Source organism: Pecten maximus, chromosome 13 (genome assembly GCF_902652985.1).
Source record: "Pecten maximus chromosome 13, xPecMax1.1, whole genome shotgun sequence".
NCBI classification, from domain to species: Eukaryota; Metazoa; Mollusca; class Bivalvia; order Pectinida; family Pectinidae; genus Pecten; species Pecten maximus.
Genome location: NC_047027.1, coordinates 19,269,790 through 19,282,820, shown reverse-complemented (window position 1 = coordinate 19,282,820; position 13,031 = coordinate 19,269,790). Strand labels below are relative to the sequence as shown.

Here is a 13,031-nt window from a genome sequence, read left to right as displayed (position 1 = left end):
CTTTCTCAAATTTGATATGTAGGTTCCCCTTGGTGGGTGGTTATGCATATTGCATTTTGAGACCAATCGGAAAACAATATGGCCGACAGGCAGCCATCTTAGGTTTTGACAATTGAAGTTTGTTATTACTATTTCTCAGAAAGCACTGAATTGATCTTTCTCAAATTTCATATGTAGGTTCCTCTTGGTGCTTACATTAGTTATGCATGTTGCATTTTGAGACCAATCGGAAAACAATATGGCCGACAGGCAGCCATCTTGGATTTAGACAATTGAAGTTTGTTATCGCTATTTCTCAGAAAGTGCTAAAGGGATCTTTCTCAAATTTTATATGTAGGTTCCCCTCGGTGCCTAGTTATGGATATTGCATTTTGAGACTAATCGGAAAACTACATGGTCGACAGGCAGCCATATTGTATTTTGACAATTGAAGTTTGTTATCGCTATTTTACAGAAGGTACTGAAGGGATAGAACAATCTGCCACAAAATATCATTCAAAACCTTGACATAACATCATTCAAACCAGGGCTCACACACACGATAAAATCCTAAAACAATCACACAAGTGTTTTTAACCTGAGCTCTCTCTTATCTAAAAGCTGGTAGCTAGGTGGGGCGCTACATCAAATGTAAAAATATCTTTTCAATGGCTAATGATAATGATAATTTGTGAAGCGCTTATAGGCATGGGATCCTCAAAAGTTTGAAAAGAAAGGCCTCATTAATTTTACAGGTAATCTAGGACCTTCATATTACATCTACAACTACGTAAACATTAACCCATTGAAGATGTCAAATAAGATTACCCGAGTACCTATTCTGACAATTAGCTGCCAAGACGCACTTGCAATCAAAAGTAGATATGAATTTCTTTTCTTGCCAATATTTTGTCCTAGTCCTAATCAGGTATTGGTGATGTTCCATACAAAGTTGACCATGTCCCCACTAAACAAAAGCAGTTAAAATTATTTGTTTTCGTTTGTGTCTTCAGTACTTTCAGTACTTTGATTGTCATTTAGAATCGCCAATTGTTCGAAGTGGTATTTGACCACATGCTGTTGGTATGTACGCTTATGTTGAAATAGATATAATTCGTTTAGTTTATCTCATTTTATGTTACAGTTGCTACATCGCAGACAGATTTGATATTTCACGATAGGACTATGCACAAAGGCGGTGTTGATAGTGGGAAAACCCATAATGATCTATTTATAGCAAATCAATTGAGGTTTACCAGTATGCTATTTATAAGACATCAGCAACTTATAACATGGCCGCTCAGTGGTGTTCGTAGTGATGTCTGTAGCCCTCTCAATCATGAACTGAGCTGAAGATCATGTTTTTTGTTATGAGCGAGTTGCAATATTGCTAGAAAAAGAAACCGAAAAGGAGAAATAAGAAGATGAATGAAGTGATACAATAGTTTTAACGGAAAACTGAGGATTTCGAACAGGCATGACTGGCGTATTGCTGTTTTGTTAATATCAGTATGGCATCCAATATTTGTGACGATCTTTCTGTAAGCATGGAATGTTGGAAGTCAACACTTAAGATAGACGCCTTTCCACGGATGGCGTATCTGCATAGAAAACTTCACGGAAAATTGGAAACATTCAAAAGGTCATTACCACCTGAACCGAAACAACTTCGGGATGACCTTGTTTCTGTTATAGACAATATGTTCTACCCAGCAACAATATTTGTCATCAAGAAAACAAAGACAGGCGGATCAAATGATGTTGAGAATTTCCTATCAAACCACATGCGTATTGGAGCAGGGGCACCAAGCCGTTGCTCTAATGCAGAAATGTGTAATAATATGCAGTGTAACCGCAACCCTTCTGTGTTTGTGACATTGTTGTCAGGATGTGGAATGACAACGGAATGTGTAAGTGTTAAGTTAACAATTTCAGACTAGCTTTTGATTCATTTTTTCAATAAATATGTATGTATGTATATATATATATACAGTCAAACTTCGATGTTTCGAAGTTCAAGGGACTAACAGAAAAACTTCGAAACAGCGGGACTTCGAATTATTCATGGTTGACAATAGATCGATGTTTTCTTGATAATGACCATATCTGTTAACGTTACATGTCCTCAGTGTCTTCGTGTTGATCGTCGCCTGTCAGGCTCACATCGAAAAGTTTAGTTAATTTATACCTCAAACACAACAAAATAAAAATTATTTTCATTAATTATACCTAAGCATTTTATTAATTAAACAAAATATGTATCGGTTACAAAACACTTATATCGCGTTTAACAGATAAAGCAAAAGAAGTACAATGCACACTTACGTAAGTCGTTAGGCTTTTCTGCTAAAGACATGTGCGTTTACGTTGTGCATATAAAATACGGAATGCCGATCGGTTGGAGAAAAGCATGATTGAATGACAAATAATCGATTTACTTGGATATTTATGTATAAGTTTGAAACGTGACACTTTGAATATGAGTGAAGCTATCGCTAATTGTTTGTGTTTAAAATTGGTCCGGTTGTTTTACAGTTCCGTAAAATTTACTCACCGACCGCTGATTTCAATGGCGGCGGAGATTATCAGAGACGACTACCGAAATGTTTTACCGGAGTGATTAAATGTCATGGCTTCTAAATACACCTTTTATCTATCAATTTGGTCTGATTATTAATTAACCCCATGACCGGGAGTGACAACACACGCTATCGTTATCCCTATTGTCAGTCAGGGCATTTGGGGGAGAGGTGTGAAATCTTGCCGCAGGGGTCACGACAAACACCTGTCCAGTGGTCAGTACAGGTAAATTTTTTGTTCGAATCATGAGATGTCAATTACCTATAATATCATAGCTAACGGGTCATGAAAAAAGTTCGATACATCGAAAACTTCGATTTATAAAAATTCGAATCATACATAGTTTCGTTAGTAGTGTTATATAGTGAAAAAATTCGGGACCAAGCAAAAAGTTCGATACAGCGAGAAATTCGAATCAACGAAGTTCGAATCATCGAGGTTTGACTGTATATGTAAACATAAATGACACAACAAGACAATTCCGGTTGAATATCGCTAACGTTTTCAAGCCGTGTATCGGCTATCTTCAGGCGATTACTTTTTAATGCTTAGTAACAACATTATGACGTAATACAACCAATAACATAATGGGGAGGTAATAATTACGTTACTGTATTTTAAGGTGTATATATATATATATTATCGACGAATGATAATATCGAGTGCACTATTAAAGTACGAATATACTATAATACAGTAGCGTTAAGTTGCATGAAAGGGATTTCTCTGCAGTTATTTAGGATAGAGATGGTTTGTTGCGCCTGCCTTGAGGTAAGGTTAGGCAAAAATAAGGTACAAATGTACTATCATCAGGGCATTTAGATAACCTTTCATAGTCAGATGATGGGTTATTTAAATCTCCCGTCGTCCGTGGTCGGTCCGTCCGTCTGTCCATTCATAAACCATCCTTGTTATCACTACGCTGTATAATTTGAGATGTATATTAAGGATTTTATCACTGCTGTGCATGATCAATGAGGCATATCTTTAAAACGGCATTGTCGGCAAGTGGACATATCGAATATTAACTGTTTAAGATTGTTGTCACTATTACAGTTATTCGTGGGTCTTTCTCATATTTCACATGTAAGGTTCCTTAATTTGTCCATTCATATGCTGATATAATTCTGCTTCTGAATTCACATCGAGATGGAAAAAAAACATCCACATCAAGGTCATTAGGTCCTAAGGTCAAGGTCAAATTTGTATATTTCTACTGATGAACATTTTGTTATGACATGATGAAGCAAAAGTTAGTCAAAATTTAAAAAAGAGCCAATTGACCAAAATTCAAGGTCATGGGGTCAGAAGCTATGGTCACATTTGTACCTTTTCACTAAAGAACATTTTTTATGGCATGATGAAGCAAAATTATTATCGTGATTTCTTGAAAAGTACTGAAAGTATATTTCTAAAACTTAATCATTATTTCTTGAGAAGTATGGGGATGATAGTTCTCAAACTTCAAATGTAGGTTTCGCTTGATTTTCCGTTTTTGATTTTTGTCCCGGAATTAACTTCTTGTTTGACTGATTTCGTTGAAACCTTGTTTACATTATAATCATGATAGTTAGATAAGTTATTTGTTTCCCCGAAAAGAATTTTGATTCCACTACTTTTACTAAAGTGATTGTCCTTTGTGTATTTCACCGATCTCTTAGAAGCTTCGTATCCATTATTATCATATGTTCTTCTTGGTTCGATTATTTTTGCAAATGTTATTTCCCTGTGTTTGTTTTAGGATTTGATTTTCAGGCAAAATAACATACCACGATTGTATAGCTTTCCAAATTTCAAAGAAATCGTTCAAAAAACGAAGTAGGAGATCTACAAAAAGTTCAAATTCTGTAATAAAGAGAGAGGAAACGCATTTAAACATGTAAACTACACAACATATCACGATAATCAGTCCTATCTTAGATTCTCTGTAAAGAAAGATATTTTCCTCGGCTACCATAGACGTATTTTACCTGATGTATTCTGATTTTCTGATGAAATATTGAGGCACGGAATTTTGAAATTATCAAATTTGTTGTTGCTTCGAAGAAAATGCTCTCCGTCTGTTAATATGCAGTAAAGTTGTTCGGTTTAAGGTTCATTTCAAGAAGTTTTTGCTTCCCAATGTTTCATTCCGAAAAAACTTCTTTTCGGCACTTCGGCGGCTTCCTTTAGGCATTTTGATCAAACGTCACACAATCATAAAGGATACTCTGTATGCTTTTACACAATGTTTTTGTGGCGGCCAAATATAACGGGGGTTCGCGGGTAATTATGTTTCATTTTGTCTATTTTTTGTTTCTTTTGTACATTCATTAGAATGATATAGACTGTAGAGTGTGCCGTAACTGTCCACGTCATGAATAGTGTGTCACATTGGCACCCTTTCAGAAAGATCTGTCGTGTTTTGATGTTCTTTATAAAATCCAATATCCAGCTACAATATATCAGTCAAATTAATTGATTTAACCATTAAGTTAGTCCCTCTTACTTAGTATTTTTAACGCTGGTTTTATTCATAATTCGACTTATTTCATATTCATAGATATATTGTACTATTTGCATCTGTATCTTGTATCTAAAGCGCATTAACATTTTCCTAGTTGTGTTTTGACTTTTGTTTCCCTTTTTAAATAGTCTTTAATCTCTAGCGCGTAACTGATATGTCGATTTTTATTATCCAAATCGATGAATAAACTAATTTCTTTAAAAAACATTTTCGTCCAAAGGATCATTGAGCTTATACCATAACACGACGTCCACCGTGATTTTTCTGTCAGCCTATTCTTTAAACCACTTCGTTATAGAGAGACTGAGTGGATGTTGACTAAACTTATTTTGTATAACATCCACTAAACTAATTTTGTATATCTTTTTAATGAGTCTTGCTATCCTGGGGCCAGCGCGACGGGATAAAATAAGGGACATTAAGTAAAACCATGAACTATATGGAATGTTGTCATGTCCCTGGGTGTTACAATAATCCAAAGTGAGGGAACATTTAAAATTAGTGTAATTTTTCAAATGATCGCTGAAATATCCAAGTGAAAGATGCAGTCTTTGGTTCTTATCATTATTTTTCGTACAAATCAAAAACACATAGGTAGATCATGTTACAGAACTTAATAACATTTGACCATATCAATATCAATGTCTGTCGTGGCTTCTGACAGGTTGAGATTCAATCTAATTAAAATATGCATGCTCATTCTCACTACCTTACACGAACATCTAACGATATCGCGTAAGAGGTCACGTTCTGATGGCCTTTGTTATCTCAATATTTCACTTTCAGATGGAATTGTCAATTCCACACTGATCTCACCCATTCGTCACATCACGCATCTGAAGCTAACCATTTGGGTACAGCATGCATATAGCTATTGTTAATGCTTCGTTGGACGAAATGACTTGAAACAGGTTGACAGATTATGCAAGCTATGCACTTTAGTCATACTATCTCGCACATAGAAAAATCACTTCCAAGATTCTGTAAGTAGTAATTTGATTGATTAATCCAAAAGGCCATCCTGACGTGACCCCTTATGCGATGTCGTTAGATGTTCATGTAACGTAGTTACACTGATTTTAATAAGATTGGTTGAAATTCGGATATTTTTTTATTTGGATAAAAATTAATGTTTGCAGAATTTGATAAGAAATACAATGCTTTGTTATGTTGGCTTCTGAGTAATCGAAATTTAGAGGTCCAATTTCGATCATATTGGATGTTTAAGTGTACTCTGACTTTTGCAAAAACTATAAACTTTAATTATTAACGACTGCTTGGGGTAGTTTGTGGGACTTATGTATCGTGATCCGTTATAATAATAACTTGTTTTAAAATAGTAATTAATTAACCGTTATCTTTTTGTAGGAAGAAGTTATTAGACTTCTGAAAGCATCTTGTCTCAACGAGAAATGTTTACGAAAAATGCTGTTCGTTATTGACGAGAAGGTCACGTCAAGGTCACAGATGTACAAATACGTGGAATCCTTGATCCCAAATAATCCAGAAATGAGTTTCTCTGATGAATGCAGAGGTTCCAGAATCTTCCATAGCCATGACAGAATGCTACTCAAGTTAATATCCAGATATCTTGAGAACCATCTTGGCAGCGAGATCGACCACCTGTACTCCCTAAGCAAGATGCAATTTTGGCGACAGGATGACGAGAAGGGCTCCAAGGAAAGAGTTCGAGGAAAAATCATTGACGTTTTCAATTCCACCCATGACAAGTTATATGATTTGGCAAAACAGGTGACCTGTAAACATCCTGCTGAATGTACTAAACACCAAATAAATGCATGTTTGGGAAGTATTTTACCGCAATATGGTTTGCTCGTTACTAAGCAGGCATTGCAAAATGTTTGCTCTGAGGAAAATTACGTTACAGAAAAGCAAATGCCTTACAAAACATTTTGTTCACTCAGAAGCTATGTCCTACTGGAATACCTATCTGGAACCTCCTCCAGCATGTTTAGTGGCATTGTCACGGGCACCTTCATTTGGTCTGGGAAAGACATACGTCAATCCAATTATTGTGTTAGTCCAGACGCAATAGCTGATCAGATCATCAGTATTGTTGTCAAAGATGGACAACGTATTTCTACTGCGATGAGCAACGAAATTCAACAGGCGGCTAGAGATTGTAAGAAGTACATTGAAATAATTGAAACAACGCAAGGAGTACAAGAAATCTACGACTTGTTCAACAAAGTTGTATCTGAGCGATACAGTGATGACGTACATATCTGTGCCCAAATCTCACTCTCTCGGTAAGTAGACTTTACAGATGCAACTGACAATGGTTTTAAGTGCATATTTTTATTGATTAAATAGATATACAAGTAGATATTGCAAAACTATAAAGCATCGATATAAACGGTACTTCATTTTCAAGAAAACTTTTCTGATCAGTTAAATATTATTGGTCAGGAAAATAATGTATTCTCATAACATGAATGTGACGCTCTTTCAGAATACCTGGGTTAAAATCCTTTGGCTACTGGAAAAACGAATTTGAAGTCAGCGTTTGCGAAGAAAGATGGAAGGATAAGATACAAAGCTTAATCAAGATACTTCATGACGCAATTCGTGGGGATGAAAAAGCATGTAGCGTAGGTATTGAAAGACGAAACATTCATTTCAGGTCAAGTGAAAGGGACTTGGAGCTCCACTTGTTTACGGGAGAGTCTGGCAAGGAATGTTACGGATGTGTAACTCTTTTTGGACAAAGGATAATGGACAGCCGTCTTGTGTGCTTCACATGCAAGCATGTGGTCACCAAGAAAAATGCTTTCGTTAAGCTGTTCAGCAATCTTTGTGATCACACACAGGAAAACAGCCAACCCTGTAACTGTGTAGTTTTAACGGGGACTTGTATTCATACTCATGGCGTTGAAGACAGCAACCAGCTGAGTGATGGTTTCGTAGATATCTCCTGCATAAGTGTGAATGGCTCTTGTGAGGTAGACACCAGTATACAAGGACCGAACCCCGGTCGGAAAAGGGTTATTTGCGGTTTTGACGAAAATTTCCGTTCGCGACGCGGAATGGATGTTTACAAAAAAGGAGAAGAAAACTACACAGCTTATGGGAAGTACATAGATGTCATGTATCTGACACCTAATGAAGAGGAAGAAGACGGTGGCGAAAATGGAATATGGGATTGTGGTCAAGACCATAGCGTCAACATCCCATTCTCTGACGGCCCTCGAAGGATTGATATCATAGAAGAGACGGAGGACTCGGAAGTTTCCTTTGGAAATCATGGGCATAGTGGCGGCTTGGTTTCCTTCGTTAGTTCGAATGGAGACACGGACGAAGTGTCACCTGCGTTTGTCTATGTAGGGAAATGGCCTGATCATGAGAAAACGTACATGTGCTACAGACTGCACGAGGCAATCGAATGTCTCGCACTGAACAATGCATCAGCCCAGTTTTGTCTCTGTTTCGATGACAACAATTACCAAGATATTCACATGGGAAATGAATGACGACGACGATATGTATCTGGATATTAGACTCCAGACCAAATTTTTCGGACCAAAATAACAAATCGGGCGAACAATATTTGGAAAAATTGGGTCTAGCTGGCATCTGTAAGGGGCTAATGTGTCCAGGAGATGATTGTATTATGTTGACTAGAGTATTTCGACTTTGTCAAGTGTATGCATGTCTCAGTTTGATACTTTCCTTAATTTAGACTGAGTTTTGCTTACATTTAATTTTTAAAAAAAAGATTAAAAAAAACAGAATCTAATAGGAATTTACATTAGGTGCATTTTGGAAGGAACAAAACAACAATTTGGATGATTTTTTAACTTTTCATCAATATCATGCAGTTTCTCCAAACTAATTACCCAATGTGCATCATATCACTTGAATGACCATAGATAATTAATTATCGGGGCTAGTTCACCGAAAATTGAAAAGGACGGCAGCTCTAAGATTGTTCAGCGGGTTTCGCCACGTTGTTGTCTCTTAATTAAGAGAACATTCATGATTTGCTTATTGCAACTACTGCATTACATGCCTCTACGATTTTGTTTTCGATTTTGCATTTACACATTTTAATGATAGATGCTTCTCGGTATGAAAAGAACAATAGGATCGTGTTTATTAAACAATTCATATATTTTTCGGGCATCTGATACAGTAATGGACATCGGGGTAATCAATACAGCATCAATATTTCTAGTAGCTCAATACACAGAAAGTGAGCTTTGATGGGGGCCCGGCGTCTGCACAACAGTAGGGGCCGCAGGATGATCTGAAAGGGGATGGGCATTGTCCTGGTGTCCTTTATGTCCCCTAAACAAAACAAACAAAACACAGCAAAAGCCCGACGCTCGAGTCTCTGTAAGTGAACCTACGTGCTTCGCCTCTTTCGATAAGCGAGTCGTTGTTTTACACGGTATTTGATATGGTGCCAGCGAACCTTTGCCGTGATACTTTTTGGCAGTGTTAACCAAATGGTGACGTATATTGTGATTAAGGAAATCCTAGACGGACGTATATTGTTGTTTTGAACCTATTATGAATGGGTTTTTTCAGTAATGTCTGGTATAGCGTAAAATTGTACTTGCTGCACTCATGATTCGTAAGACGATTAGATTTGAAATTCTATCATGTCTATTTAAGCAACCATTTACTTTTTATAATCTTACTTGGCACTGCCGCCTCACTTTCTGCCTCGGAGGCGACTGTTCGTTCATGTGAGGAAAGCTATAGGTTTTGCTGTCAGGCCGTGAAATACTAGTTATTAAAGTGGCACTGAATGTTCACTGAGTACCTTTCATTACTGAGAGCAAAGAAACATGGTTGAGTTAGTCCGTTATAGGTTGGTACAATGGGCCGTGAATAAAACGGTCATTGTGACATTTCAGTATGATAACATTATAATGGGTCAATATTCAAGTATGTCCTTAAATCACTTTTTTTGCGATGACATGAGGTTTAACAGCAACAGCAGAACGACTAATCAGTAATAATGACATGGATTTTGTATGGAAACCAAGTGTTGGAATATGTCTCATGGTCTCATTTCATAGATAGATTGTTTGCATAAAACCCAGTGATGAAATAGGTTTCATGATGATTTCATAGAACCTAGCGATGGATATATTTGTCATAATGATGACATTGATTGTTTCTATAAACCCAGTGATGGGATATATTTGTCATAATGATGACATTGATTGTTTGTGATATATTTGTTATATTGTTTGTGAAAATCCCAGTAAGTCGTGTGACCTGTTTCTACCACAATAATATCGGCTTGAATCAAAGGGAAACCTGACCAAGTATTATTTTGCATATGCAAATAAGGTGTAACGGTGAAGGCCAGGACCCGGTGATGTGACGTCATTCGAATATTGATGACGTCTTTAACAATTGCATGTCGGGTCAAAGTTCGAATTCTTGACCAATCAAAAGACCGGAAGGTCATATTCCACTAGTGGAATAGAACATAATATATATCGGCACATTTATAAAATGACTTGAGAGAGCGTATTGTGATAGAAATTTGTCATAACGATGACATAGATTTATAAAAACCAAGTGATGGTATTTGTTTGTAATAATGATTTCATAGATTGTATGAAAACCGAGTTATCGGATTTGCTTTGTCATAATGTTGACATAGATTGTTTTGTAAGAAAACCTAGTGATGAGATATATTTGTAATATTGATTAGATATATTGTTTGTATGAAAACCCAGTGAAGGGATTTGTCTGTCAATAATGCAGACATAGATTTTTTGCTTGAAATTACAGCTATGGAATATGCATGCTATTATGCTAACATTTTTTCTGGGTTTTTTTCTTCTTTTTTCTCATTAAAACCCAATGATGAAATTTGTTTGTCATAATGCTGAAATGGATTGTTCGTACAAAAACCCAGTCACGGGATGTAATTGTCATAATGCTTTGCTTATACTATGTAAAAAATATTAATTTTGAATTGTCTCTTGATGAAGCTTGAGAAACCGTATGTGTGTAATCATCCATGGCGATTAAGGCTTGATTGACAATTTGATAAAACACTAATTATCCTAATGCATGAGCTACAGCATATGTATTCGCTTTTGTGAATTATATATATATATATATCTTATCATTTTGATGAATTATATATAATCATTTATTTTACCTTTGTTTTTGCAAAAAATAATATTCAATAATGTATATCTTCGTTTTGGAAAGTATGAAATTGTGCATTGCATTCTAACACAAGGCGAAGTCGAAATGATGCCACCTACCACATTTATATGCCTAAGAGAATTAATGAAGGATTTGGTGAACACCCGTTCTATCGGGAGATCAATTCTGGATAACTTGTCTCTTACCAGCATTAGATGTGTTAGCTCTATATATATTTAGTGTATTGACTAAATACCGTCAAATCTCGAAGTCGGAAGGACCATAAAAACTTATTAGATATCGTGTGTGTATAAGGTAACCAAGTATAACATATTTATATATATATATATATAATTGTATATATATATGTAAATTCTCGGAATGTTATTTTTCGGTCGAGTTAAAAGGGGTCTTCGAATTATGAGAGTTCGATATAACGAACATTTACATTAAGCATGTAACTGTTACATTATATGTAATTTTTTTTTCTGCTTTTTTTTAAAGAGAAATTATCGTCCATTTCATTATTTCAACGAAAAATACATATTTTGGCTTTAAATATTTGGTTAAATCGACTAAAATATGATGATTGTTCTTGGTCAAATGTCTCAATTATTATAACGACGAGGTGAATGGTCAAAATTGTATAATAAGGCACCAGCCTTATTTATTACAAGATTTTGGTGGTCATTGGTCAAGGTTAAAGGCCAAAGGCTGCAATTGCACGTTTTCAAAAAACGGTAAATATGGTATCCCATGAACCTCAGAACAGATTTATTTAATTGATGAGGGGGTGGGGATTTATTTTATTGGTGAGGGAATGGGGATTGATTTTATTGGTGAGGGGATGGGGATTTATTCTGTTGATGAAGGGGATGGGAATTTATTCTATTGATGAAGGGGATGAGGATTGATTTATTGGTGCGGAGGTGGGGATTTATTGTATTGATGAAGGGGGTGGGGATTTATTGTATTGATGAAGGGGGTGGGGATTGATTTATTGGTGCGGAGGTGGGGATTTATTGTATTGGTGAAGAGGGTGAGGATTTATTTTATTGGTGAGAGGGTGTGTATTTTATTGGTTAAGGGGTGGGGATTTAGTTTGTTGATGAAGGGGCTTGGGATGATCCCTCATTTTGCTTTTTTCTCTAAATCTTACTACCGTTATCCACTCACTGGATAAATTAATTAAATCAATATTCACTTTGAAAATTTTTATCAACCTTGTGTGATTTTGAATGTTTTGGTTATATTTGAACGGTTTGATTGGAAATCTTTATGTATATATATTGAAAAATAAGCCAGGTTCAAATAGACTAATGATATTTTCTACCTTAGATGAATATAAATATCTGAACGTGTGTTAATACTATTTATTCAGTGAAGACAAATTACCAATAAGTAATAAACGTGAATGTTAAGACTAGGACAGTATTTCTTATATTTTAATATTAAATGCGTTTTTAAACAAATTGCTGTATTCTGGATTATTTTGCAAATTATGTCCGTAATAAGTCACAAATTGTGACGGGTTATGGACGCGAGTCTAAAACCAATGTCATTGTGAGTGCATAACTTACGGCCTCATTGCCCAAGTAGTTATACAAAAATCGTTCAATTGAAGGATTCTGTTTACGATAGATTTACGGATGGAATAAATTTGCGAAAATATAAACAGGAATTACTAGAGACAACAAAAATAATGTTTTTATTCAATATATCCGACACAAGATTTTACAGTAACTCCAGTTTTGCACAAAGACTTACTTTTTTAACATTTTAACATATTCATACAGAGACATTGGCGAATAGACATATTTTTCTC

At 35.7% G+C, this 13,031-nt stretch overlaps 1 protein-coding gene across 1 annotated transcript; it reads left to right on the top strand.

Moving 5' to 3' along the window:
• The first annotated feature begins 1,265 nt into the window (after window positions 1-1,265).
• Window positions 1,266-12,678, top strand: LOC117340162. Its single transcript, XM_033901923.1, has 3 exons — window positions 1,266-1,889; window positions 6,434-7,335; window positions 7,539-12,678. Exons 1-3 carry the CDS (start codon window positions 1,491-1,493, stop codon window positions 8,554-8,556), a joined length of 2,319 nt encoding a protein of 772 aa, XP_033757814.1. The 5' UTR covers window positions 1,266-1,490; the 3' UTR covers window positions 8,557-12,678.
• The last annotated feature ends 353 nt before the right edge of the window (window positions 12,679-13,031 follow it).

What these genes read in the sequence shown, in the direction of transcription:
- LOC117340162 (XM_033901923.1), top strand. Translation starts at nt 1,491, where the DNA reads ATGGCATCCAATATTTGTGACGATCTTTCTGTAAGCATGGAATGTTGG. An exon ending in GTGGAATGACAACGGAATGT is followed by an intron (nt 1,890 to 6,433) that starts GTAAGTGTTAAG and finishes ATCTTTTTGTAG; the next exon opens with GAAGAAGTTATTAGACTTCT. An exon ending in GCCCAAATCTCACTCTCTCG is followed by an intron (nt 7,336 to 7,538) that starts GTAAGTAGACTT and finishes ACGCTCTTTCAG; the next exon opens with AATACCTGGGTTAAAATCCT.